The 25,894-nt window shown below is 47.3% G+C and overlaps 1 protein-coding gene and 1 pseudogene across 1 annotated transcript; both read left to right on the top strand.

Annotated features, from left to right (window-relative positions):
- Positions 1-4,834: 4,834 nt before the first annotated feature.
- Positions 4,835-6,658, top strand: LOC134738509 (olfactory receptor 7E24-like). The gene has a single exon (XM_063654021.1). The coding sequence runs from the start codon at positions 6,082-6,084 to the stop codon at positions 6,526-6,528; it is 447 nt and encodes a 148-aa protein (XP_063510091.1). The 5' UTR covers positions 4,835-6,081; the 3' UTR covers positions 6,529-6,658.
- An 11,415-nt stretch (positions 6,659-18,073) lies between these two features.
- Positions 18,074-22,190, top strand: LOC134738570 (olfactory receptor 7E24-like; annotated as a pseudogene).
- Positions 22,191-25,894: the final 3,704 nt, after the last annotated feature.

Below are 25,894 nucleotides of genomic sequence, written 5' to 3'. Positions count from 1 at the left end.
GATTTCCACATGCAGAAGAATGAAGGTGGACCCCGTGTCACACCAGGTGCAAAAATTAACACAAACTGGATCAAAGACCTAACCCCAAGGGCTAAAAGTATCATATGCCTAAAAGAAATCATTGGCCACACTTTCATGACATCAGATTGGGCAATGCTCTCTGGGATATGACACCAAAAGCATAGGCAACAAAAGAAAATTAGATTCCTTGGATTACATCTAAATGACAGACACTTTTGTGCAGCGAAAAACACTGTGAACTGAGTGAAAAGATAACCCGTGGATTAGGAAAAATATTTGCAAATCATATATCTCAAAAGAGGCTGATATCCATCATATATAAAGAACAGCTAGAACTAAACAACAAGAAACCCAAAGCATTCCATCAACAATGGTCAGAAGACTCGAGTAGACGTGTCCCTAAAGAAGATATAGCAATGGCCAATAAGCATCTAAAATGATGTTCAAAATCACTAACCATAGGGAAGCGCAAATCAAACAAAGAATGAGATACCACACATTAGGATGGATACGATCAACAAACAAGCATTGGTGAGACTAGAAGGAAATAGGAATGCTCCAATACGATCGGAGGGAATGTAAAACCGTGAAGGAACGGGGAAAGTAGTATGGCGTGCACTGGAAAAATTAGAAACAGTATGCTCAGATGTTCCCGCAGTTGCATTTGTGGGTACCTACCAAAAAGAACTAGAAGCCAGGAGTGGAAGACAGATTTGTACACACACGCTCATAGCAGCATTATTCGCAACAGCCAAAATGTGGAAGCAACCCAAGGGTTCGTGGACAGATGAATGAAAAAGCGCACTGCAGTTCCTTCATACAATGGAAGACTCTCCAGCCTTAAAAAGGCAGGCACTTTTGGCCGGTGCGGCGGCTCACGCCTGTAATCGCAACATCTTGGAAGAACGAGGTGGGCGGATCACCTGAGGTCAGGAATTCAAGACAAGCCTGGCCATCTTGGTGAAACCCTGTCTCTAGTGAAAATGCAAAAAATGAGACGAGCGTGGTGGCGTGTGCCTATAGTCCCAGCTACTCGGGAGGCTGAGGCACAAGAATCGCTGGAACCCGGGAGGCGGAGGTTGCACTGAGCCCAGATTGTGCCGCAGCACTCCAGCCTGGGCGACAGAGTGAGACTGCATGGAAACGCAAAACAAAACAAAGTCAAACAAACAAACAAAAAAAAGGACAGGCACTTCTGACTCAGACCGCAGCATGGATGAACCTCGAAGACATTATCGTCAGTGAAATAAATAAATCCCAAAAGGATAAACACGCCCAGGCTCAGTGGCTCGCACCTGTGACCCCAGCACTTTGGGAGGCTGAGCCAGGTGGATCACTTAAGGTCAGGAGTTCGAGACCAGCCTGGTCAATATGGTGAAAGCTCGTCTCTATTAAAAATACAAAAATTAGCTGGGCGTGGTGGCGGACGCCTGTAATCCCAGCTACTCGTGAGACTGAGACACAAGAATCGCTTGAACCCACGATGTGGAGGTTGCAGTGAGCCGAGATCACACCACCGCACTCCAGCCTGAACGACAGAGAAAGACTCTGTCTCCAAACCAAAAAAATTAAACACGGTATGATTCCACTTTTCTATCAAGTGTCTGGAGTCGTTAAACTCATAGAGTTGCAAACTAGAAAGGTGGCCCCCAGGGGTGGGCGAGAGAGAGGAGTGGAGAGCTTGCTAAATGGGTGCAATTTCCATTTTGAAAGATAAAACTGTTCCGGAGACGGTGGCGGTGATGGCTGCTGAACAATGTGAACGTCATTAATGTCATTAAACTGTAAACTGAAAAAGAGTGGAAATTGTAAATGTTTATACTGGCCATTCTATATGAACTAATATATATTCACAATTTTTAATATTTATACGTGGTATATTTGCCCATAATTAAAGATGAAAATTAAAGCAGTTGGATCTTTCAAAAGAAAAGAAAGAAGCGAAGAATACACACCAGCTTTCTCCTGATGAGAGGAAGAGCCCCAAAGCGTCTATGGACACTCACTGTTCTCCTATCCTTCTTGAATTATTATGAGGAAATCCTTAGAGGCTGGGGAACTTGGGCGACTCTGGCTAATGTGGAGCTCTGTGCCTTGAGCTCCCCAGACCACAGAATAGTAAATAGTCTGTGCCTCCAGCCCTGCAGTGTGAGGTTCCAGTCCTGTGGGTTCCACACCTGTCACCTGTATCAGGAGGCTCGTGTCTCACCCTGTCTTCTTGCCAGCCTCGAGGACGGAGTCTGAGCCTCCACCGTGCTACACACAGGGAGGACACTGGACCTGTTCTCCGCGGTCATGGCCCAGCAGAGGGGAAGGGCAGTTCAGTGAGTGTAGGCAAAAGAAAGAGATCAGACTGTTCCTTGTCTATGTAGAAAGGAAAGACATAAGAGACTTCATTTTGAAAAAGACCTGTATGTTCAACAATTGCTTTCCTGAGATGTTTTTAGTGTGTAGCTTTGCCCCAGCCACTTTGACCCAACCTGAAGCTCACAAAAACATGTGTTGTATGAAATCAAGGTTTAAGGGATCTAGGGCTGTGCAGGACGTGCCTTGTTAACAAGATGTTTCCATGAAGTATACTTGGTAGAAATCATCGCCATTCTCTAGTCTCAATAAACCAGGGGCACAATACACTGTGGAAAGCCGCAGGGACCTCTGCCCTTGAAAGCGGCGTGTTGTCCAAGGATTCTCCCCATGTGATAGTCTGAAATGTGGCCTCGTGGGATGAGAAAGACCTGACCGTCCCCGAGCCCTACACCCATAAAGGGTCTGTGCTGAGGTGGATTAGTCAAAGAGGAAAGCCTCTTGCAGTTGAGAGAGAGGAAGGCCACTGTCTCCTGCCTGCCCCTGGGAACTGAATGTCTCGGTATAAAACCCGATCGTACATTTGTTCAATTCTGAGAAGGGGGAAAAACCGCCCTATGGTGGGAGGCGAGACACGTTTGCAGCAATGCTGCCTTGTTATTCTTTACTCCACTGAGATGTTTGGGTGGAGAGAAACATAAATCTGGCTTACGTGCATCTCCAGTCACGGTAGCTTCCCTGGAACTTCCTTATGACATAGATTCTGTTGCTCACATGTTCGTTGCTGACCTTCTCCTTCTTATCACCCTGCCCTCCTACTACATTTTTTTTTTGCTAAAATAATAAAACTAATAATCAATAAAAACTGAGGGAACTCAGAGGCCGGTGCCTCTGCAGATCCTTGGTATGCTGAGCGCCGCTCCCCTGGGCTCACTGTTGTTTCTCTCTACTTTGTCCCTGTGTCTTATTTCTTTCCTCAGTCTCTCATCCCACCCGACTAGAAATACCCACAGGTGTGGAGGGGCAGGCCACCCCTTCAAGTGAGTGCTGAGGAACGGTCCGGAGCCTTTGTTTCCTTCCTCCTCCTCAGCACAAACAGGAGAGTGCGGTGGGCAGATGGGAGGAGACCAATATGCAAACTGTCCGCTCAGCAGACTGTGGAGTTTCTGTTCTTGGTTGTGATGGGGGTCTCAGAAATCTTATTCAAAATTTTGCTTTCCTCCCCCACTGGTTGTCCTTTTCATAGACATCTCACCCATGATAGCAGGGAATCAGTCCCTCTAAGCTATTCCCTAAGAACAACAAAAAGATTATGAAGGTGATGATGAGGATAAAGAGGATGACGACAGACACCATGGCATCATGAACCGTTATTGAGGGCTTCCTGAAGGCCAGGCTCAGAGCTCTATGCTCTATGCAGTTTGTTTCATCTCATCTGCGTAGTCTCCACTTTATTAGTGCACATTTCATGAAGATTATACGGACTAGAAAAGGAGCAACGCATTTTCATAGAACTCGTACTAGATCATGAAGTCAAAAAGGGCGAAGTCCAATCTGAACCGGGCAGTCTAAGTCCAGACACATGGCATTTGGCCAGTCCTCTCCCTGCAACCAACCTGCCCTCTCAAATCCTTGTCACTCAGGTGGGTGCCCCTGCTCACTGTGCCCTTCCCTTTGGGGGCTCCTTGTAAGACCACAGCTAGACCAGTGGGTGCCACAATCACTGTGTCACGTATAGAAAGGGCAGCTGAGATCACATCACGGATTCCAGAAAGAATGGGCACAGGATCATTCGGGACGCATCTCTCCCTTTCCCCTGTTCCTGGCTTTCCTTACAGCTCTCGACTTCCTCAAAGGAGTCATCAATTCGGAGTTTGGCTTCCATTCCTATTGAGGAAGCTGGAAAGCGTTTCAAAAATGCTCCTCCGATGTGCCTGTGGTTAAGAACTCTGAGCTCTGCTGAAAACTTTTGGAAGCTGGGTGCGGTGGCTCACGCCTGTAATCCCAGCCCTTTGGGAGGCTGAGGCAGGTGAATCACAAGGTCAGGAGTTCAAGACCAGCCTGGCCAACATGGTGAAACCCCGTCTCTATTCAAAATAGAAAAAAATTAGCCGGGTGTAGTGGCGGGCGCCTGTCATCTCAGCTACTCGGCAGGTTGAGACAGGAGAATAGCTTGAACCCGGGATGCAGAGGTTGCAGTGAGCCGAGATCCCTCCACCGCACTCCAGCCTGGGCAACAGAATGAGACTCTGTCTCAAAACAACGAAAACAAAACCAAAACCCAAAAAACCCACAACTTTTGGGAGTTAGAAGACCAGGAAGTATAGTACCCGGGACTTAGAGTCTGGCCATGAATTTTGAATACCGCCCTTTCTACTTCTCTGTGTGGCAAGGGGTGAGATGTCCATCCTCTGAGACTCAGCACTCTCATCTGACTTGATTTCCAGTTGATCCAATGGAAGTGAGCGATGATTAACCCGATCGTGGGTGCCCGCTGCGTGATCTCTAGCTGACGGATGCATAAAGTAAAGGCAAAGTGGATTTTAGATACATTCCTTAAGATTTTCAGCTTCAACTCCACACAATTCAACGTAAATATCCCCTGACCTGAAGTTCTGGTCTCCCTGCATTCCAGACAGGACATTTTGTTTCGTCCTTCTCTCAGTAAGTACTGAGTACTGTGAGAGGAACAAGTGAGTCTCTTTGGTTTCTGATTCCCCAGAGCCGATATCTTGCTTGGCACATAGGAGGCAGCAAAAGCAAACATCTATGTTGATGATTGAACTGACACTTCCTTGCTTCACCAAAATTGGCTGTCATCAGCGTGACTTTGACTTACTTCTTTTTGTTTTTTGTTTTTTGAGACGGAGTTTTGCTCTCGTTGCCCAGGCTGGCGGGCAGGGGTGTGATCTCGGCTCACTGTAGTCTCTGCCTCCCAGGTTCAAGCCATTCTCCTGCCTCAGCCTCCCGAGTAGCTGGGACTACAGGCGCGTGCCGCCATACCGGGAGAAGTTTTTGTACTTTTAGCAGAGGCGGGGTTTCACCATGTTGGCCAGGATGGTCTTGATCTCCTGACCCCGTGATCCGCCCTCCTCGGCCTCCCAAAGTGCTGGGATTACAGGCGTGAGCCACCGCATCCAGCCAAACTTTCTGATGAATACTCTAAGTCCACCTAAGCTAAGGACAGGAGTTAGAGCTTCCATGAATTTTAAAACAAGACCCACCGATTTGAGGAAGCAATTACTCTCTTGAAGGAGAAAAGTCAGAAAACACAATGATGAAATCACTAGGACCTAACTGGCCTGTGGAACTATTTCCTGCTTATGAACTCTCAACTATCATTTCATTTCCAGATGGCATGGTCTCAGCTGTTATACAGTGTTTACGAATGGTCTACATCAAGGGAATTTATATCAATCTAGAAGAATAAACAAAATATTTGAGTTCCTAATTTCCTTTAATTAGGATAACCTTTTCCTTAAAGTGAAGACAATGGTTTTATTACATCTCTTTCTTCGGAAAACATAGGCTGTATTTTCTAGCAATAACGAATTTGTTATATATGATGATCTGGTTCCTGGAATGTTCTTGAAGCTAGTGTCTCTAAGGCAGGTGTGTACAGCAAGACGTGAATAACACAGCAATCGATGTTGAAAGCATTATATGGCAATTGAGTTTGTCAGAACTACCAAATGTTGCTGAGTGTGGATTGCTCTGAAATCTGCAAACATTACTTCTGAATTCCTTGTATCCAAAATGCAGACGCAATGCCGGCTGTTGGTTTACTTGTTTCCGATTTTTCAACCCTCTTTTCTAGGCAAAAGATGTCCAAACGATACAGACCCACAGAATCTAACAGATGTCTCTATATTCCTCCTCCTCGAACTCTCAGAGGATCCAGAACTGCAGCCGGTCGTCGCTGGGCTGTTCCTGTCCATGTGCCTGGTCATGGTGCTGGGGAACCGGCTCATCATCCTGGCCGTCAGCCCTGACTCCCACCTCCACACCCCCATGTACTTCTTCCTCTCCAACCTGTCCTTGCCTGACATCGGTTTCACCTCCACCACGGTCCCCAAGATGATTGTGGACATCCAATCTCACAGCAGAGTCATCTCCTATGCAGGCTGCCTGACTCAGATGTGTCTCCTGGCCATTTTTGGAGGCATGGAAGAGAGACATGCTCCTGAGTGTCATGGCCTATGAGCGGTTTGTAGCCCTCTGTCACCCTCTATATCGTTCAGCCATCTTGAACCCGTGTTTCTGTGGCTTCCTAGATTTGTGGTCTTTGTTTTCTTTTTCCTCAGTCTTTTAGACTCCCAGCTGCACAACTTGATTGCCTTACACATGACCTGCTTCAAGGATGTGGAAATTCCTAATTTCTTCTGGGAAGCTTCTCAACTCCCCCATCTTACATTTTGTGACACCTTCACCAGTAACATCCACATGTATTTCCCTGCTGCCGTATTTGGTTTTCTTCCCATCTCGGGGGCCCTTTCCTCTTACTGTAAAATTGTTTCCTCCATTCTGAGGGTTTCATCATCAGGTGGGAATTATCAACCTTCTCCACCTGTGGGTCTCAACTGTCAGTTGTTTGCTGATTTTACGGAACAGGCGTTGGAGGGTAGCTGGGTTCAGATGTGTCATCCTCCCCGAGAAGGGGTGCAGTGGCCTCAGTGATGTACACGGTGGTCACCCCCATGCTGAACCCCTTCATCTACAGCCTGAGAAACAGGGATATGAAAGGTGTCCTGCGGCGGCCGCACGGCAGCACAGTCTAATCTCAATATCTTCTTATCTGTTCCATTCCTTTTGTAGGGTGGGTTAAAAAAGACAGCAAGGTCAAATAAGAATGATATCACAGGGTGCACACCCACTGTCACATTACGAGTAATACCTCCCTAGGATAGAAAAAATACTGTCACAGAGTACACACACATGGGGTACACCCGTGGTGATATTAGAAGCAGTATCTCCCTGAAATATGATGAAAAATAGCACAGGGTGTGCACACTGTGTGATACGAGGAGTCATATTTACCCTGAATATTATGACTCATATCACGGGTGTACACACACAGGCTACACGCACTGTGATATCGGGAGTTGCATCTCCCTAGGATATTACAAATAATATCACAGGGTATACACTATGTGTGAACATCCACTGTGATGTTTGATATCATATCTCTCTACGAGATTACAAATAATATGAAAGTGTGTGCACCCATGTGACATATTAGGAGTAACATCCTTCTAGGGTATTACAGATAACATCACAAGGTGTACACCTTCTGTGGCCTTTTGCACACACTTTGTGCCATTCAAGGAAACATCCCCCTAGGATATTACGAATAATAACCCAGGCGGTTGACACCCATGGTGTACATCTCCTGTGCCATCAGGAGTAATATTCCCCTAGGATATTACGAATACTATCACAGCAGGTGTACACATATGGTGTTCACCCCATGTGATATTAGGAGGAACATGCCCCTAGGATATTAGGAATAGTATCACAGGCGTTGAATACGCACGATATACACCCCCGATGACATGAAAAGTAACATCCCCCTAAGATAGTATGAATAATATCACAGGGAGTACACCCCGTGTGACATTGGGAGTAACATCCCCCGAGGATATAACGAATAATATCAGGGGGCGTACATGCATTGTGACCCTAGCGGTAACATCTCTTTAGGATATTACAAATAATATCACAGGGTGTACACTGACCATGATATTAGGAGTCCCATTTTCCTAGGATATTATGGATAATATCACAGGAGGTGTTCACACACAACGTGTACACCATGTGTGTACACCCAATGTGATATTTGAAGTCATACGTCCCTAGGATCTTACGACTGTTATCAAAGGGTGTACACCCCATGTGACATTAAAAGTGACATCCCTTTTAGATATTCCGAATGCTATCACCTCTTCCTAGGATAACCCATGTGATATTAGGAGTAACCCCTTCCTAGGATATTACGAATAACATCACAGGGTTTACACCCCTGTGACATTAAAAGTAACAACCCCTCCTAGGGATGTTATGAATAACATCACAGGGTGTACACCCCTGTGACTTTAAAAGTAACACCCCCCTAGAATATTACAATAATATAACAGGGTGTACACCCCCTGTGACTTTAGGAGTAACACCTCCCTAGGATATTTCAAATGATGTCACTGGGGGCACACCCTCTGTGATATTAGCAGCAACATCTTTCTAGGAGATTACGAATGATATCACAGGGTGTACACTCACTGTGATATTAGAAGGAATACCTCCCTAGGACATAAGCTATCACATCACAGACTGTACACACATGGTGTACACCCACTGTGTTATTAGAAGCAATATCTCCCTATGATATTAGGAAAAATATCACAGGGTGTACCCTCTGTGGGATACTAGAAGTAATGTTTACCATGGATGTTACAAATAATATCACAGGGTGTACACACATGGGGTACACTCACTGTGACATTAGGAGTTATATCACCCTAAGATATTGCAAATAATATCCCAGTGGGTGTACCCCATGTGTGTACACCCACTGTCATCATTAAAGTAGTATCTCTCTATAAGATTACAAATAATATCGCAGGCTATACACCCCCTTTGACATCAGGAGTAACATCCCCTTACAATATTTGGAGCAATATTGCACGAGGTACACCCCTGTAACTTTAGGGGTATCATTCCCACAGAATATTACTAATAATATCACAAGGTGTACACGCATTGTGACATTAGGAGTAATATTCAGGTAGCATATTTTCCATACTATCACAGAAGGAACACACCTGTGACATTAAGAGTGACATCCCCCTAGAATAGTAAGAATACTATCACACGGTGTACACCTCCTGTGATATTAGGAGAATCATCTCACCAGAATATTACGAATAATGCCACAAGGTGTTATCTTCTGTGACATGAGGGGTATAGACCCCCGGGAAATTATGACTACTATCAAAGGGCGTACACCCCTGTGACATTAGGAGTAACATCCTTCTAGAATATCATGAATAATATCACAATGTGTACACCCCTTGTGTCATTAAGAGTAAAATTGCCCTAGGATATTAGGAAATAGAACACAGGGAGTACACGCCGTGTGATATTAGAAGTAACATCCCCCAAGGATATAACGAACAATATCAGAGAATGTACATGCCCTGGGACATGACTAGTAACATCTCTTTAGGATAATACGAACAATATCAAAGGGTGTACATGCAATGTGAAATTAGGAGTGAACTCCCGCTGGGATATTACGAATTTTATGACAGGGTCTACACGCCCTGTGACAATAGTAGTCACGTTGTCCTAAAATATGACGAAGAATATTAAAGTGTGTACAGGACCTGTGATTTACGAGTAACATTTCTAGAGAAGATTACACGTAATATCACTGTGTGTACACCCCGTGTGAGGATAGGAGTCCCATCCAACAAAACTATAATGAATAATTTCACAAGGTTTGCAACATCTGTGACATTGAAAGTAACATTTCCCTAGAATATGACGATAATATCACACAGTGTACACACTCGGTGATATGAGGAGTGACGTCTTATAAGGGTAATACGAGTAATTTGACAAGGTGTACAAACCCTGTGACATAAGGAGTGACATCCCTCCAGGATATTCCGAATCATAGAAAAGGGAAAATACCCCGTGTGACAATAAAATCAACGTCCCCTTAGGAGATTAAGAATAATAGCACCAGCTGTACACACATTGTGACATTATTATTAACGTCTCGCTATGGTATTGCGAATAATATCAGAGTGTGTAGAGACTTGTGACATCAGGATTCACATTTCGCTACAATATCACGAATAATATCACAGGGTGTATACCCCCTGGGACTTAAGGAGTGGCATCCTCCTACAATATGGAAAATAATGTCCCAGGGTGTTAACAAAGTGCGGCAGCATTGAAAACACCCGAGGAGAAAGGGAGAAATATCATGCCGTCTTCCCGCCTGGATATTGCGAGCCACATCGCAGGGAGGTGAGGGCGCCCCCAGCGATGCGAGGAGTAATATCACCCCAGACTCCCCCACGGGCTATTACGAGCCACATCGCAAGGGCACGGAAGACCCCCCTCGAAGAGAAGAGTAATGTCACCCGCTATTCCCACCCTGGATACGACGACCCATATGGCAGGGGGGAGGGGCACCCACGCAGGCGGGGAGTAACACCACCCCTCACTCCCCAGCTGCATATGACGATCCAGATCGCAGGGGAGTGAGGCAGGCACACGCCGCGAGGGTGGGACTGAGAGCCAGCCCCTCTTGCCCCCCTGGGCTCTTAGGACCCCCCTCGCAGGGGGGTGAGGCACCCCCCGCGAGGCGGGGGCTGAGAGCCAGCCCCTCTTGCCCCCCGGGGCTCTTAGGACCCCCCTCGCAGGGGGTTGAGGCACCCCCCGCGAGGCGGGGGCTGAGAGCCAGCCCCTCTTGCCCCCCGGGGCTCTTAGGACCCCCCTCGCAGGGGGGTGAGGCACCCGCCGCGAGGCGGGGGCTGAGAGCCAGCCCCTCTTGCCCCCCGGGGCTCTTAGGACCCCCCTCGCAGGGGGGTGAGGCACCCCCCGCGAGGCGGGGGCTGAGAGCCAGCCCCTCTTGCCCCCCGGGGCTCTTAGGACCCCCCTCGCAGGGGGGTGAGGCACCCCCCGCGAGGCGGGGGCTGAGAGCCAGCCCCTCTTGCCCCCCGGGGCTCTTAGGACCCCCCTCGCAGGGGGGTGAGGCACCCCCCGCGAGGCGGGGGCTGAGAGCCAGCCCCTCTTGCCCCCCGGGGCTCTTAGGACCCCCCTCGCAGGGGGGTGAGGCACCCCCCGCGAGGCGGGGGCTGAGAGCCAGCCCCTCTTGCCCCCCGGGGCTCTTAGGACCCCCCTCGCAGGGGGGTGAGGCACCCCCCGCGAGGCGGGGGCTGAGAGCCAGCCCCTCTTGCCCCCCGGGGCTCTTAGGACCCCCCTCGCAGGGGGGTGAGGCACCCCCCGCGAGGCGGGGGCTGAGAGCCAGCCCCTCTTGCCCCCCGGGGCTCTTAGGACCCCCCTCGCAGGGGGGTGAGGCACCCCCCGCGAGGCGGGGGCTGAGAGCCAGCCCCTCTTGCCCCCCGGGGCTCTTAGGACCCCCCTCGCAGGGGGGTGAGGCACCCCCCGCGAGGCGGGGGCTGAGAGCCAGCCCCTCTTGCCCCCCGGGGCTCTTAGGACACCCCTCGCAGGGGGGTGAGGCACCCCCCGCGAGGCGGGGGCTGAGAGCCAGCCCCTCTTGCCCCCCGGGGCTCTTAGGACCCCCCTCGCAGGGGGGTGAGGCACCCCCCGCGAGGCGGGGGCTGAGAGCCAGCCCCTCTTGCCCCGCTGGGCTCTTAGGATCCGCGGTGGCCTCACAGCCTGTTTACCATATTGTCAGTAATATCATCTCCCCCTCGAGAGATTATGAGCTGTTTCACAGACGTGTGCACTCCCACGATGTACAGTGGGTGTACATCCGTCTCTATTGGGAGTAATATCATCCTCTTCCTCCTTGAATGTTAAGAACGGTATCACACGGGTGTTTCTACTCCCTGAGATATCGCGGGTCATATCCTCCTCCCCCACGTTGCCATTGGAAACAATATCAGTGGGGGCGTGTCCACCTTCTGTGACATTTAAAGTAATATCATCCTCTTCCCTCCAGTATCATGGGAAAAATGTCCCTGCGGGGTGTCCACTTTCTGCCATATGTGTAGTCATATCACCTCCTCCGCCTTGGAGTATTGTTACGGACCATCTCACACGGGCGTGTACACTTCCTGCGATTCTGGGAGTAATAGCGTTCCCTTCTTCCGTGAATATTAGGAGCAAAATCACCAGGTGGATGCACAGCCAGTGCTATATTGGGAGTAACGTCATACTCCACCCCCTGGAGATTATATTCGGATCAATATCACCGTCTGGGTGTACACCTAGTGCGATATTGAACGTAACATCATGCTTTCTCCCTCCCTGGACATTAGGAGCAATATCAGCGGTGGGTGTACACCCACTGAGGTATTAGGCGTAATAGTAGTAGGAATTATTCCTCATTGATTATTAACATAAATATGAATAACCGATATTGATATTAATATTAAAAAATAATGGCTAATAGTTTTCAGATTATTAATATTAATATTAATTATTAGGAGCTAATACTACTGTTTTCTAAGGAATAAGATCAATACCAGCTATTAATATCAGGCGTCATTAATCATTAATATTAATCATTTATTGTTATCGTTAGTATAACTATTGAATATTCATTATCCTTGTTATCGGTATTGATTTAAAAATTATATTATCAATCATTAATATTGATAATTATTAGTGTCAATTAATAATTGAGATGATTAATTGCGGTAAGTCACATTGAGCCCTTCCACCCCTTCCTCGGCAGCTCGTGTACGACCCAAAACGGGGGTGCAAATGACCCTGAGAGAGCAGCGGTATACTGGGATAGATGAGGATGGTCACGTGGCGGGGAGGCGTGTTTTTGGATACCAGCCCTTCACCTCCGTCGACCTTCTCAACTGGAAAAACAATACACCGCCCTATAGCGAAAAGCCGCCAGCCCTAATTGATTTGCTCCAAACTGTTATCCAGACCCACAACCACACCTGGGCTGATTGGCACCAGTTGCTCATGTTCCTCTTTAACAGCGAAGAAAGGCGGAGAGTCCTCCAAGCAGCAACTAAGTGGCTAGAGGAGCATGCACCTGCTGATTATCAAAACCCCAAAGAGTATGGAAGGACCCAGTTGCCAGGAACCGACCCCCAGTTGGACCCACATGAAAGAGAGAATATGCAAAGGCTAAACCGAGACGGGGAAGCTCTCTTGGAAGGATTAATGAGGGGAGCTCAGAAGGCCACAAACGTTAACAAGGTCTCTGAGGTCATTCAGGGAAAAGAAGAAAGTCCGGCACAATTCTACCAGAGACTGTGTGAGGCCTATGCTATGTATACTCCCTTTCATCCCGATAGCCCTGAAAATCAGCGCATGATTCACATGGCTTTAGTCCGTCAAAGCGCAGAAGACATGAGAAGAAAACTGCAGAAACACGCTGGACTTGCAGGGATGAACACATCACAATTACTAGAAATAGCTAGCTAGGTGTTTGTAAACAGGGATGCAGTAAGCCATCAGGAAAACGGCGAAGACAATGGAGGTCAGGCCCGGCGAAACACCGACCTGTTTGCTAGCTGCAGCAATCACAGGGGCCCCCCAAAAGAGGCAAGGGAAGGGGGGCCCTGGGAAAGGAACTCAGCTTGGCTGTCAGAGTTTGCAGCGTAACCAGTGTGCTGATGGTAAAGAAATAGGACGGTGGAAGAACAAATGCCCTCAGCTCAAAAGAAAACAAGATGACTCAGAGCAGGAGGCCCCGGACAAGGAGGAAGGGGCCCTGCTCAACCTGGCAGAAGGGTTCTTGCACTGAGGGAGACCGGGCTCAAGTGTCCCCAAAGAGCCACTGGTCAGAATCAGAGTCGGGGGTGGAGACATTGACTTTCTTGGAGATAGCGGTGCTGAACATTCGCTAGTAACCGCCCCGGTCGCCCCCTTATCCAAAAAGACTATTGACGTCATCGGAGCCACGGGGGTTTCAGCAAAGCAAGCTGTAGGCTTGCCTCGGACTTGTACTGTAGGAGGACATAAAGTCATTCATCAGTTTTGGTACATGCCTGACTGTCCCTCGACCTTTTGGGGAAGGGACTTGCTCAGCAAGCTGAGAGCCACGATCTCTCTGACAGAGCACGGCTCTTTGCTGCTAAAGTTACCCGGAACGGGAGTCATTGTGACCCTTATGGTCCCCCGAGAGGAGGAATGGAGACTTTTCTGAACTGAGCCGGGCCAAGAGAGAAGGCCAGCTCTGGCTAAGCGGTGGCCAAGAGTACGGGCAGAAGACAACCCTCCGGGATTGGCCAGTTAAGACTGGGGCCCAGCGGGTTAGGCAAAAACAGGACCCGGTCTCCAGAGAAGCTCTTCAAGGTATCCAGGTCCGTCTCAAGCACCTAAGAACTGTTGCAATTCTTGTTCCTTGTCAGTCTCCATGGAACACTCCCCTCCTGCCTGTTCCCAAGCCACGGACCAAGGACTACCGGCCGGTACAGGATTTGCGCTTGCTTCATCAAGCTACACTGACTTGACATCCAACAGTACCTAACCCGTCCACATTGTTGGGGTTGCTGCCAGCTGAGGACAGCTGCTTCACCTGCTTGGACCTGAAAGATGCTTTCTTTCCTATCAGATTAGCCCCTGAGAGGCAGAGGCTGTTTGCCTTTCAGTGGGAAGATCCGGAGTCAGGTGTCACTACTCAGTACACTTGGACCGGGCTTCCCCAAGGGTTCAAGAACTCCCCCACCACCTTCGGGGAGGCGTTGGCTCGAGACCTCCAGAAGTTTCCCACCAGAGACCTAGGCTGTGTGTTGCTCCAGTAGGTTGATGACCTTCTGCTGGGACACCCCACGGCAGTCGGGTGTGCCAAGGGAACGGATGCCCTACACCGGCACCTGGAGGACTGTGGGTATAAGATGTCCAAGAAGAAAGCTCAGATCTGCCGACAGCAGGTACGTGACTTGGGATTTACTATCTGACAGGGCTCGGAACGCAGCCCGGGATCAGAAAGAAAGCAGGTCATTTGCAATCTAGTGGAGCCCAAGAGCAGAAAGCAGGTGAGACAATTCTTAGGAGCTGTGGGGTTTTGTAGACTGTGGATCCCAAACTTTGCAGTATTAGCCAAGCCTTTGTATGAGGTCCCAAAGGGGGCGGGGACCGGGAACCTTTGGAATGCAGATCCCAACAACAGCAAGTCTTTCGTGAGTTAAAGGAAAAACTTCTGGCAGCCCTAGCCCTGGGGCTACTCGATCTGACAAAGCCTTTTCCATTCTATGCATCAGAGAGAGAAAAGATGGCAGCTGGACTTTGAACCCAAACGGTTGGGCTCCGGCCAAGGCCGGCGGCCTACCTCTCTAAACAACTAGACGGGTCTACTAAAGGATGGCCCCCTGTTTGAGGGCCTTGGCAGCAACTGCCCTGCTAGAACAAGAAGCAAATAAGCTGACTCTTGGGCAAAACCTGAACATAAAGGGCCCCCATGCTGTGGTGACTTTCATGAACGCTAAAGGACATCGTCGGCTACCGAATGCCAGACTCACCAAGTACCAAACTTGGCTCTGTGAAAATCCTCGTATAACCATTGAAGTTTGTAACACCCTACACCCCGCCACCTTGCTCCCGGTATCAGAGAGCCCTGTCGAGCCTCATTGTGTGGAAGTGTTGGACTCAGTCGACTCTGGCAGACCTGAGCTCCGGCACCGGACTTGGGCATCAGTAGACTGGGAACTATAGGTGGATGGGAGCAGCTTCTTCAACCCCCAAGGAGAGAGAGGTGCAGGGTATGCAGTGGTAACCCTGGACACTCTTGTTGAAGGCAGATCGTTGCCCCAGGTCACTTCAGCCCAGAAAGCTGAACTCATTGCTTTAATTCGGGCCTTAGGACTCAGTGAGGGTGAGACTGTAAACATTTACACTGATTCTCGGTGTCTTTTTAACCCTTCAAGTGCATGGAGCGTGAAAGAAAGAAAAGGGCCTATTGAACTCTGAGGGAAAAGACAGAAAATATCAACAAGAAACCTTGCAATGATTAGAAGCAGTATGGAAACCCCACAAGGTGGCAGTTTAGGCATTGCAGAGGACACCAGCGAGCTTCCACCTCGGTGGGTTTGGGGAATTCCCGCGCTGACTCAGAGGCTCGAAAAGCAGCATCTGCCCCCTTCTGGGCATCAGTGCTCCCTCAAGCACCTGATCTTGGACCTACTTCTTCTAAAAAAGAAAAGGACATTCTCCAGGTAGAGGGAAGGACAAGTGATGGAGGAAGGATGGATTCGTTTACCAGATGGGAGCGTAGCTGTGCCACAGCTGCTAGCAGTTGCAGTTGTACTGGCTGTGCAAGAAACCACCCATCGAGGTCAGGAGTCACTGGAAAAGTTGTTAGGCCGGTATTTCTACATCTCGCCTTTGTCAGCCCTTGCCAAAACGGTGAGGCAGCCGTGTGTTACCTGCCGACAGCATGATGCGAGGCAAGGTCCAGCCGTTCCGCCCGGCATACGAGCTTATGGAGCAGCCCCCTTTGAAGATCTCCGGGTAGACTTCACAGAGATGCCAAAGTGTGGAGGTAACAAGTATTTACTAGTTCTTGGGCGTGCGTACCTACTCTGGGTGGGTGGCGGCCTATCCAACACCAACTGAGAAAGCTCGTGAAGTAACCCGTGTGCTTCTTCGAGATCTGATACCTAGATTTCGACTGCCCTTACGGATCGGCTCAGATAAACGGGCCTGCGTTTTAGGCTCCCTTGGTACAGAAGACGGCAAAGGTATTGGGGATCCCACGGAAACTGCATGGCGCCTCCCGGCCTCAGAGTCCCAGAAAGGTGGAGCAGATGAATCGGACTATCAAAAATAATACTCTTGTCTTCCCCGCGAGATATTTAAAACAACACCACAAGGGGCGTCAAACCACCTGCTTAATTTGAGGGAATATTCTCCTCTCCCCCACTCCCCCGGCCCCGGATATTAGAGACAATAACACAGGGGTAACGTACACCCACTGCTTTATTGGGAGTAATATCATCCTCTCCCTTCTTGGATATTAGGAACAATATCACACTGTGCGTGTAGTACTGTCGTGAAATTCAATGGAATGTCATCCTTCGCCTCCCTGGATATGACGAACAATATCACAGGGGATGTACAGCTTCTGAGATATTGGGAGTGATATCATCCTCTCCCCTCTGGAAGTTAGGGACAATATCACAGGGGTAGTGTACACCCTCTGGCATGTTGGCACTAATATCATCCTCCCGCCCACTGGATATTAAAAACCATATCACAAGGGGCGTGTACAGACACTTCGATATTGGTATTAATACCCTCCTCTCCCTCTCTGGATATTCGGTGCCGTATTTCAGGTGGGGTATACGCCACCTGCAATATTGGAAGTAATATGATTTTCTCCCCCCGTGGATATCAGAAACTATATCACAGGGGGTGGTGAACAACCCCTGCGATATTTGGAGTGATATCATCGTCTCCCCTCACGATGATTAAGAACAATATCGTAGGGGTGGGGGGTGTACACCCCCTTTCATATTTGATACCATCCTCTTCCCCCATGGATATTAGGAACCATATCAGGAAGGGACGTAGAGTCCCTGCGACCTTTGCTGTCATACAATTGTCTCTCCCCTAGATATTAGGAAAAATGTCACTGGGGATGTGAACAGCCCTGCGATATTGAGAATAGTATCATCCTCTCCCCCCTTGCATATTGGGAACAACATCACAGGTGGGGTGTACTGCCTCTGCGATATTGGGGGTAAAATTTTCCTCTCTTCCCCTGGACATCAGGAAGGGTATCAGAGGGGGAGGGTGTGCATTCCCTGCCATATTCAACGTAACTTCATCCTCTCCCTCCCAGGGTATTCAGAACAATAGGACAGGAGGGGTGTACGCCAACTGCGATATTGAGAGTCGTATCATCCTCTTTCGCTCTCGATATTAGGAACAATATCACAGGGTTGTGTACACCCCCTGCGATATTGGGAGTAATATCATCCTCTCTCCCTGTGGATATTAGGAAGAGTATCACAGGGCTGTGTAAACCCCCTGCGGTACTGGGAGTAATATCATCCTCTCTCCCTCTGAATAGAGGAAGATTTTCACAGGGGTGTGTACACCCCCTGCGATATTGGGAGTAATGTCATCCTCCCCAAACCTGGATGTTAGCAACGAGATCACAGAGGGGGTGTACACACCCTGCGACATTGGAAGGAATATGATCGTCTCCCCACCTGGATACTGGGAAAGATATCACAGCGCGGGTATACGTTCCCTACGCTGTTGGCAGTAATCTCATTCTTTTCCTGTCTGGATATGAGGAAGCATATCACAGGGGTGCTGTACAATTACTTCGATATTGGGAGTAATATCATCCTCTATTTTCCTGGATATTGGGCACAAAAACACAAAAGGGTGTACCACCCCTGCGATCTTGGGAGTAATAGCATACTCTCCTTCCCTGGATGTTAGAAAACAGTATCATCAGGGCTCAACACCCCCCGCGATAATGGGAGTCATATTTACTCTTTCACAGGCCATTTGGAACAATACAACAGGGGGTGTTTACAAACAGGGGTGGTGTACACCCCTGTGATATTGGGAGTAACATCATTCTCCCCACCTCCGGATATTAAGAACAATATCCCGGCGGGAGGTGGTACACCCCCAGTGATATTGCGAATAATGTCATCCTCTCCTTCCCTGGATATTAGGAACAATATCACAGGGGGGTGTACACCTTCTGTGATACTGGAAGCAATATCATCCTCTCCCCCGCTGGATATTAGAAAAAAATATCACTCACGGTGTACACCCGCTGTGATATTAGGAAGAATATTACAGGGTGTACACCCACTCTGACTTTAAGAGAAATAGCTCCCTCAAATGTCCCAAACAATATCACAGGGTATACAATGATATTTCCCTAGGATATTACAAATACTATCACAGGGTGTACACCCACTGTGATAACACGAGTAATAATACATCCCAAGGATACTACCAAGAATATCACAAGGCTGTACACCCACTATGACATCGGGAGTGATATCTCCCTAGGATACTACGAACACCATCACAGAATGTACACACATGGTGCGCACGCACGGTGATATTAGGAGTACTATGAACGCAGGACATAACCAATAAGACCACAGGGAGTACATACATGATGTACACCCACGGTGATGTTATGAGAACTACCTCCCTAGGATAATACGAATAACATCACAGAGTGGACACACATGGCATACACCCACCGTGGCATAGGACTAATAACTTTCTGAGATATTACCAGTAGCATCACACAATAGAAACACATGGTGTACACCCACTGTAACCTTAGGTGTAATTTCTCCCTACGATATTACGAGTAACATCTCAGTGCATACACACATGGTGAACACCCACTGTGACATTAAGGGTAATATCCCCCTAGGATATTACCAATAACATCACCGGGTGTCCACCCATGGTGTACATGCTCTGTGATGTTAGGGATAATAACTCCCTAGGATATTATGAATAATACCGCAGGGTGTACAGAAACTCTGATATTAGAGGTAATATCTCTCTAGGATATTATGAATAATATCACAGGGTGTACCCCCACTGTGATACTGGGAGCAATATCTCTCTAGGATACTACGAATAATATCAGAGTGTACACCCACTGTGATGATAGGAGAAATATCTCTCTGTGATATTACGAATTAGATCACAGAGTGTACACACATGGTGTACATCCACTTTGATATTAGGAGTAATCTCTTCCTAGGACATTAAAATAACATCACAGAGTGTACACCCACTGTAATATTAGGAATCGTATCTCCCTAGGTGATTACAAGTAATATCACAGGGTGTACACCCACTGTGGTATTACGAGTAATATCTTCCTAGGGTATTATGAATAATTTCACAGTCTCTACACACATAATGTACACTCACTGTGATATTAGGAGTAACATCTACCTAGTAGATAACAAATAACATCGCAGGGTGTACCCCCACTTTGATATTAGCTGTAATATTCCTCTAAGTTGTTACAAATAAGATCACAGGGTGTAGAAACATGGTGTACACTCACTGTGATACCAGGAGTCGTATCTCTGTAATATATTATGAATAATATCACAGGTTGTACACCCACTGTATTATTAGGAGTCATATCTCTGTAGGACATTACAATTAATATCACAGGGTGTAGCGCCACCCTGATATTAGGAGCAATATCTTTCTAGGATATTACAGATAGTATCACAGGGTGTACGCCCACTCTGCTGTCAGGAGCAATATCTCCCTAGGATATCAAAAATCCTATCACAGGGTGTCCAATCTCTGCCTTCCAGGTTCGAAGGGATTCTCCTGCTTCAGCCTCCCGAGTAGCTAGGGTTCCGCGCCACCACACCCGGCTAATTTTTTTTTATTTTCACTGGAGACGGGGTTTCACCCCGTTGGCCAGGCTGGCCTGGAACTCCTGACCTCAGGTGATCCATCAGCCTTGGCCGCCCAAAGTGCTGGGATTACAGGTGTGAGGCATGGTGCTGGGCCAAGAGTTATATATTCAATTCATTTGGAAACACAGCTCCCATATTTGAGTGTGCATGTACTTTTATGAAGAAATGATGTCAGAAAACCTAAGGATGATAATAACTATGAAAAGTAACAGGCACAAAAGGTCTTCTGATTGAGAACTATAAGCTTCGATTTCGTTTATAGATAATGGGGTCCTAGCTCTTGTGTCGTCCTTTTACATGTTCTACATCAAAGGAATTTGTAGCACGGTGTCAGAATAAAATAGAGTGTATTTCACGGCTTCTTAATTTCTTTCAATTAGACTGAGATCTTTTTCTTAAAGAGAGAAGGACATTTTCATTGCATTGTATTTTTTCTGAAAAGAGTAGGCCGTATTTTACTGAGATCACGGATTTGTTATATATGACGTTTTTGTCTTCTAATATTCTTCAGTGGATTTTCTCTAAAGTAGCATGTACAGAAAGACTTGTATAGTAAAAAAGTAAACCACGTAATAATTCTGAGATTTTTGGAATTGTCACAGCTGAGAAACATTGCTGGCGGTTTATGGTCCGCAAGTGTGAAAATGTTCCCTGTGAATTCCTTGCGTCCAGCATTAAGGGCTGGTTTTTCTCTTTTATTTTTCCAATCCTCTTTCCTTCTCAAGGTGTCCAAGACACACAGAGCCACGGAATCTCACAGGTGTCTGAGAATTCCTCCTCCTGGGACTCTCAGAGGATCCAGAACTGCAGCCGGTCCTCGCTTTGCTCTCCCTGTCCCTGTCCATGTATCTGGTCACGGTGCTGAGGAACCTACTCAGCATCCTGACTGTCAGCTCTGACTCCCCCCTCCACACCCCCATGTACTTCTTCCTCTCCAACCTGTGCTGGGCTGACATGGGTTTCACCTTGGCCACGGTTCCCAAGATGATTGTGCACACGTAGTCGCATAGCAGAGTCATCTCTCATGCGGGCTGCCTGACACAGATGTCTTTCTTGGTCCTTTTTGCATGTATAGAAGACATGCTTCTGCCTGTGATGGCCTATGACTGCTTTGTAGCCCTCTGTCGCCCTCTGCACTCCCCAGTCATCGTGAATCCTCACCTCTGTGTCTTCTTCGTTTTGGTGTCCTTTTTCCTTAGCCTGTTGAATTCCCAGCTGCACAGTTGGATTGTGTTACAATTCACCATCATTAAGAATGTGGAAATCTCTCATTTTGTCTGTGACCCCTCTCAACTTCTCAAACTTGCCTGTTCTGACAGCGTCATCGATAGCATATTCATAGATTTCGATAGTACTATGTTGGGTTTTCTTGCCATTTCAGGGATCCTTTTGTCTTACTATAAAATTGTCCCCTCCATTCTAAGGATTTCTTCGTCAGATGGGAAGTAGGAAGCCTTCTTCACCTGTGGCTCTCACCTAGCAGTTGTTTCCTGATTTGACGGAACAGGCATTGGCATGTACCTGACTTCAGCTGTGTCACCACCCCCCAGGAATGGTGTGGTGGCATCAGTGATGTACGCTGTGCTCACCCCCATGCTGAACCTTTTCATCTACAGCCTGAGAAACAGGGACATACAAAGTGCCCTGCGGAGGCTGCGCAGCAGAACAGTCGAATCTCATGATCTGTTCCATCCTTTTTCTTGTGTGGGTGAGAAAGGGCAACCACATTCAATCTCTACATCTGCAAATCCTGCCCCTTAGTCACATTATTTTTGTGGCTTGATGGCTTTTATTCCTTTCCGCGTTTCCTTTGTGAATATTGCTTTCTTCGTTATGCCTTTAACTGGAATGGGTGAGTATTCTGGGATCCTTTGTTTAGCAGAAACCTCATGACAGAATCCTCTATACCTAGGCGGCCCCTTTTAGTTTCTGAGCAATAAACCTGTCATCCAGGTGGAATCACAACCATCTTTTTATATACACGAAGTCCTCACTTCACTTTGGAATTCCCTGAAAACTGACTTTATGGAAACCATGTACAGGAGCTCCTCCAACATCGTTGGTTGTTCAAAGTTGTGTAGTTATACTGTTGATGAAAAATAAGTGGTTTCACTATACATAATTTTGCTTCGAGGTGAAGTTTCCAAGAGACTTTCAAAGATGTTAAGTGAGTACATACTGTACATCAAATTCATATCCTTTTCCACAGTTCATGTGGAATTTCTTTATAAACTGCTTCTAGAGAATCTACTTAGGCAGGTTATGTGTAGAGATCCAGTCGCCGTTCCTCAATCTTGGCTTTGAGTCAAATCACCTGGGGAGCTTACAAATGATGAGGCCTGGGTCTCAACACCAGAGATTCGGATTTCCTTGCACCTGTGTGAGTATGTAAATTTTTTTTTTTCTTATAAACACCAGAGATGTTTCCAATGACGAAGTTTTTAGAGACGTCAAGCTCCAATGTGTAAGAACAAAAATTAATTGTAACATGATTTCTTCAAATATTATCTTCAAATGCATTGTCTATCAACACCATACAAATGTTTATTATGCTGTTTTTTCTTACCATTTCGTATTTTCTATTTCTTTCTTTTCCTTTTTTTTTTTTTTTTTTTTTGAGTAAGATTTTCACCTTTCTTGCCCAGGCTGGAGTTCAATGGCACGGTCTCGGCTCACTGCAACCTCTGCGTCCTGTATTCAAGCAATTCTCCTGCCTCAGTCTTCCAAGTAGCTGGGATTACAGGCATGCGCTGTCATGCCTGGCTAATTTTATTTATTCATTTACTTTTTTATTGTTAGTAGAGACAGTTTTTCTCCATTTTGGCCAGGCTTGTCTTGAACTCCCGACCTCAGGTGATCCACCCGCTTCCGCCTCCAAAAGTGCTGGGATTACAGGCATGAGCGACCCCGCCCTGCCACCACTTAGAATTTACATTTCACATTTGTTGAAGTTATAGATTTATACACACATTGATTGCTACTTTGTTATACACTTGCATATACATAAGATGTGAAATAGAAAAGAATAAAATGGGCACAGTATCTCTGAAGTTTCACATTCCAAGACATTTTAAAAATACTTGCTCTCTTGAAATTTATTTCAATTAAGAAACTGTGGTATACACACCCAATGAAGTATTATTCAGCCTACAAGGGAAGAAAATCCTCTCCGCTGCGGACGAAATGTGTGAGATTGCAGGTCTGTATATTAAATGAATTAAGCCAGGCACAGAATGACAAATATTTCGTGTCCTCACTTCTATGTAGGAAGAAAAAAGGAAACCTTGGCCAGGTGTGGTGGCTCAGGCCTGTAATCCCAGCACTGTGGGAGGCCGAGTCGCACGGATCACATGAGTCCAGGAGTTCGAGACCCGCCTAGCCAACATGGTGAAACCCCGTCTCTACGGAAAACACAAACAATTAGCCGGGCGTGGTGATGGGTGCCTGTAGTCTCAGCTACTCGGAGAGCTGAGGCCCAGGAAGCGCTTGAACTCGAGAGGTGGAGGTTGCAGGGAGCCTGGACTGTGCCTGTGTACTCCAACCTGTGCAACAGAAAGAGACTCCATCCCACACACACCTACACACAAAAGGAATCTCAGGAAGGTGGAGAGTATAAAGGGGGTTAGCAGACGCTAGGAAGAAAAGGGGTGGGATGGGGAATGAAGACAAGTGGACAACCGGGTCCCAAAATACAGGAAGATAGAATAAGTGAGTTCTAGTGTTTGTTAGTACGGTATGAACATTTTAATTCACGAGAATTGCTTGCATATTTTCAGATGCTTTGGTAAGAAGCTTCCTTTCTCATTATGCTGGTTTTTAAGCTCTTCCCTTTCTACACTTGAAATCATGCTGGTTTTCTGTTTTTCGTTTTTTGTTTTGAGATGGAATTTCGCTCTTGTGGCCCAGGCTGGAGTATCATGGTGCAATCTTGGCTCACCGCAACCTCTGCCTCCTGGGTTCAAGCGATTCTCCTGCCTCCACCTCCCAAGAGGCTGGGATTACAGGCATGAGCCAGCACGCCCAGCTAATGTTGTATTTCTAGTAGACACGGGGGTTTCTCCCTGTCGGTCAGGCTGGCCTTCAACTCCTGACCTCAGGTGATCCGCCCGCCTCGGCCTCCCAAAGTGCTGGGATTACAGGTGTGAGCGACCGCGCCCAGCCCATGCTGTATCCTTATCTGTTGTCTGTTGTTGTTCGTTTGTTTTTGAGCCCAGAAATAACTTCTCACCTATATGTTCAAATGATTTTTAACATGAGTGCTAAGAAAACTCATCGGTGGAAAAGCAGCCTTTTCAAGAAATGGTGTCGGAGAAACTTGATTTCCACATGCGGAAGAATGAAGGTGGACCCCATGTCACACCAGGTGCAAAAATTAACACAAACTGGATCAAAGACCTAACCCCAAGGGCTAAAAGTATCATACGCGTAAAAGAAAACATTGGCCACACTTTCATGACATCAGATTGGGCAATGCTCTCTGGGATATGACACCAAAAGCATAGGCAACAAAAGAAAATTAGATTCCTTGGATTACATCTAAATGACAGACACTTTTGTGCAGCGAAAAACACTGTGAACTGAGTGAAAAGATAACCCGTGAATTCGGAAAAATATTTGCAAATCATATATCTGAAAAGAGGCTGATATAGATCACATATAAAGAACAGCTAGAACTAAACAACAAGAAACCCAAAGCATTCCATCAACAATGGTCAGAAGACTCGAGTAGACGTGTTCCTAAACAAGATATAGCAATGGCCAATAAGCATCTAAAATGATGTTCAAAATCACTAATCATAGGGAAGCGCAAGTCAAACAAAGAATGAGATACCACACATTAGGATGGATATGATAAACAAACAAGCATTGGTCAGACTAGAAGGAAATAGGAATGCTCGAATACGATCAGAGGGAATGTAAAACCGTGAAGGAACGGAGAAAATAGTATGGCGTGCACTGGTAAAATTAGAAACAGTATGATCAGATGTTCCCGCAGTTGCATTTGTGGGTACCTACCAAAAAGAATTAGAAGCCAGGAGTGGAAAACAGATTTGTACACACATATTCATAGCAGCATTGTTCGCAACAGCCAAAATGTGGAAGCAACCCAAGGGTTCGTGGACAGATGAATGAGAAAGCACACTGCAGTTCCTTCATATAATGGAAGACTATCCAGCCTTAAAAAGGCAGGCACTTTTAGCCGGTCCGGCAGCTCACGCCTGTAATCGCAGCATCTTGGAAGAACGAGGTGGGCGGATCACCTGAGGTCAGGAATTCAAGACAAGCCTGGCCATCTTGGTGAAACCCTGTCTCTAGTGAAAATGAAAAAATTAGACGAGCGTGGTGGCGTGTGCCTATAGTCCCAGCTACTCGGGAGGCTGAGGCTCAAGAATCGCTGGAACCTGGGAGGCGGAGGTTGCAGTGAGCCCAGATTGTGCCGCTGCTCTCCAGCCTGGGCGACAGAG

This window comes from Pongo pygmaeus, chromosome 18 (genome assembly GCF_028885625.2).
Source record: "Pongo pygmaeus isolate AG05252 chromosome 18, NHGRI_mPonPyg2-v2.0_pri, whole genome shotgun sequence".
In the NCBI taxonomy this organism is placed as follows: domain Eukaryota; kingdom Metazoa; phylum Chordata; class Mammalia; order Primates; family Hominidae; genus Pongo; species Pongo pygmaeus.
Note: the sequence above shows the minus strand (reverse complement) of the source record. Positions and strands in the feature narration are given on the sequence as shown.

Excerpts from the sequence above, each read along its gene's own strand:
- LOC134738509 (XM_063654021.1), top strand. The coding sequence starts at position 6,082 with ATGCAGACGCAATGCCGGCTGTTGGTTTACTTGTTTCCGATTTTTCAA.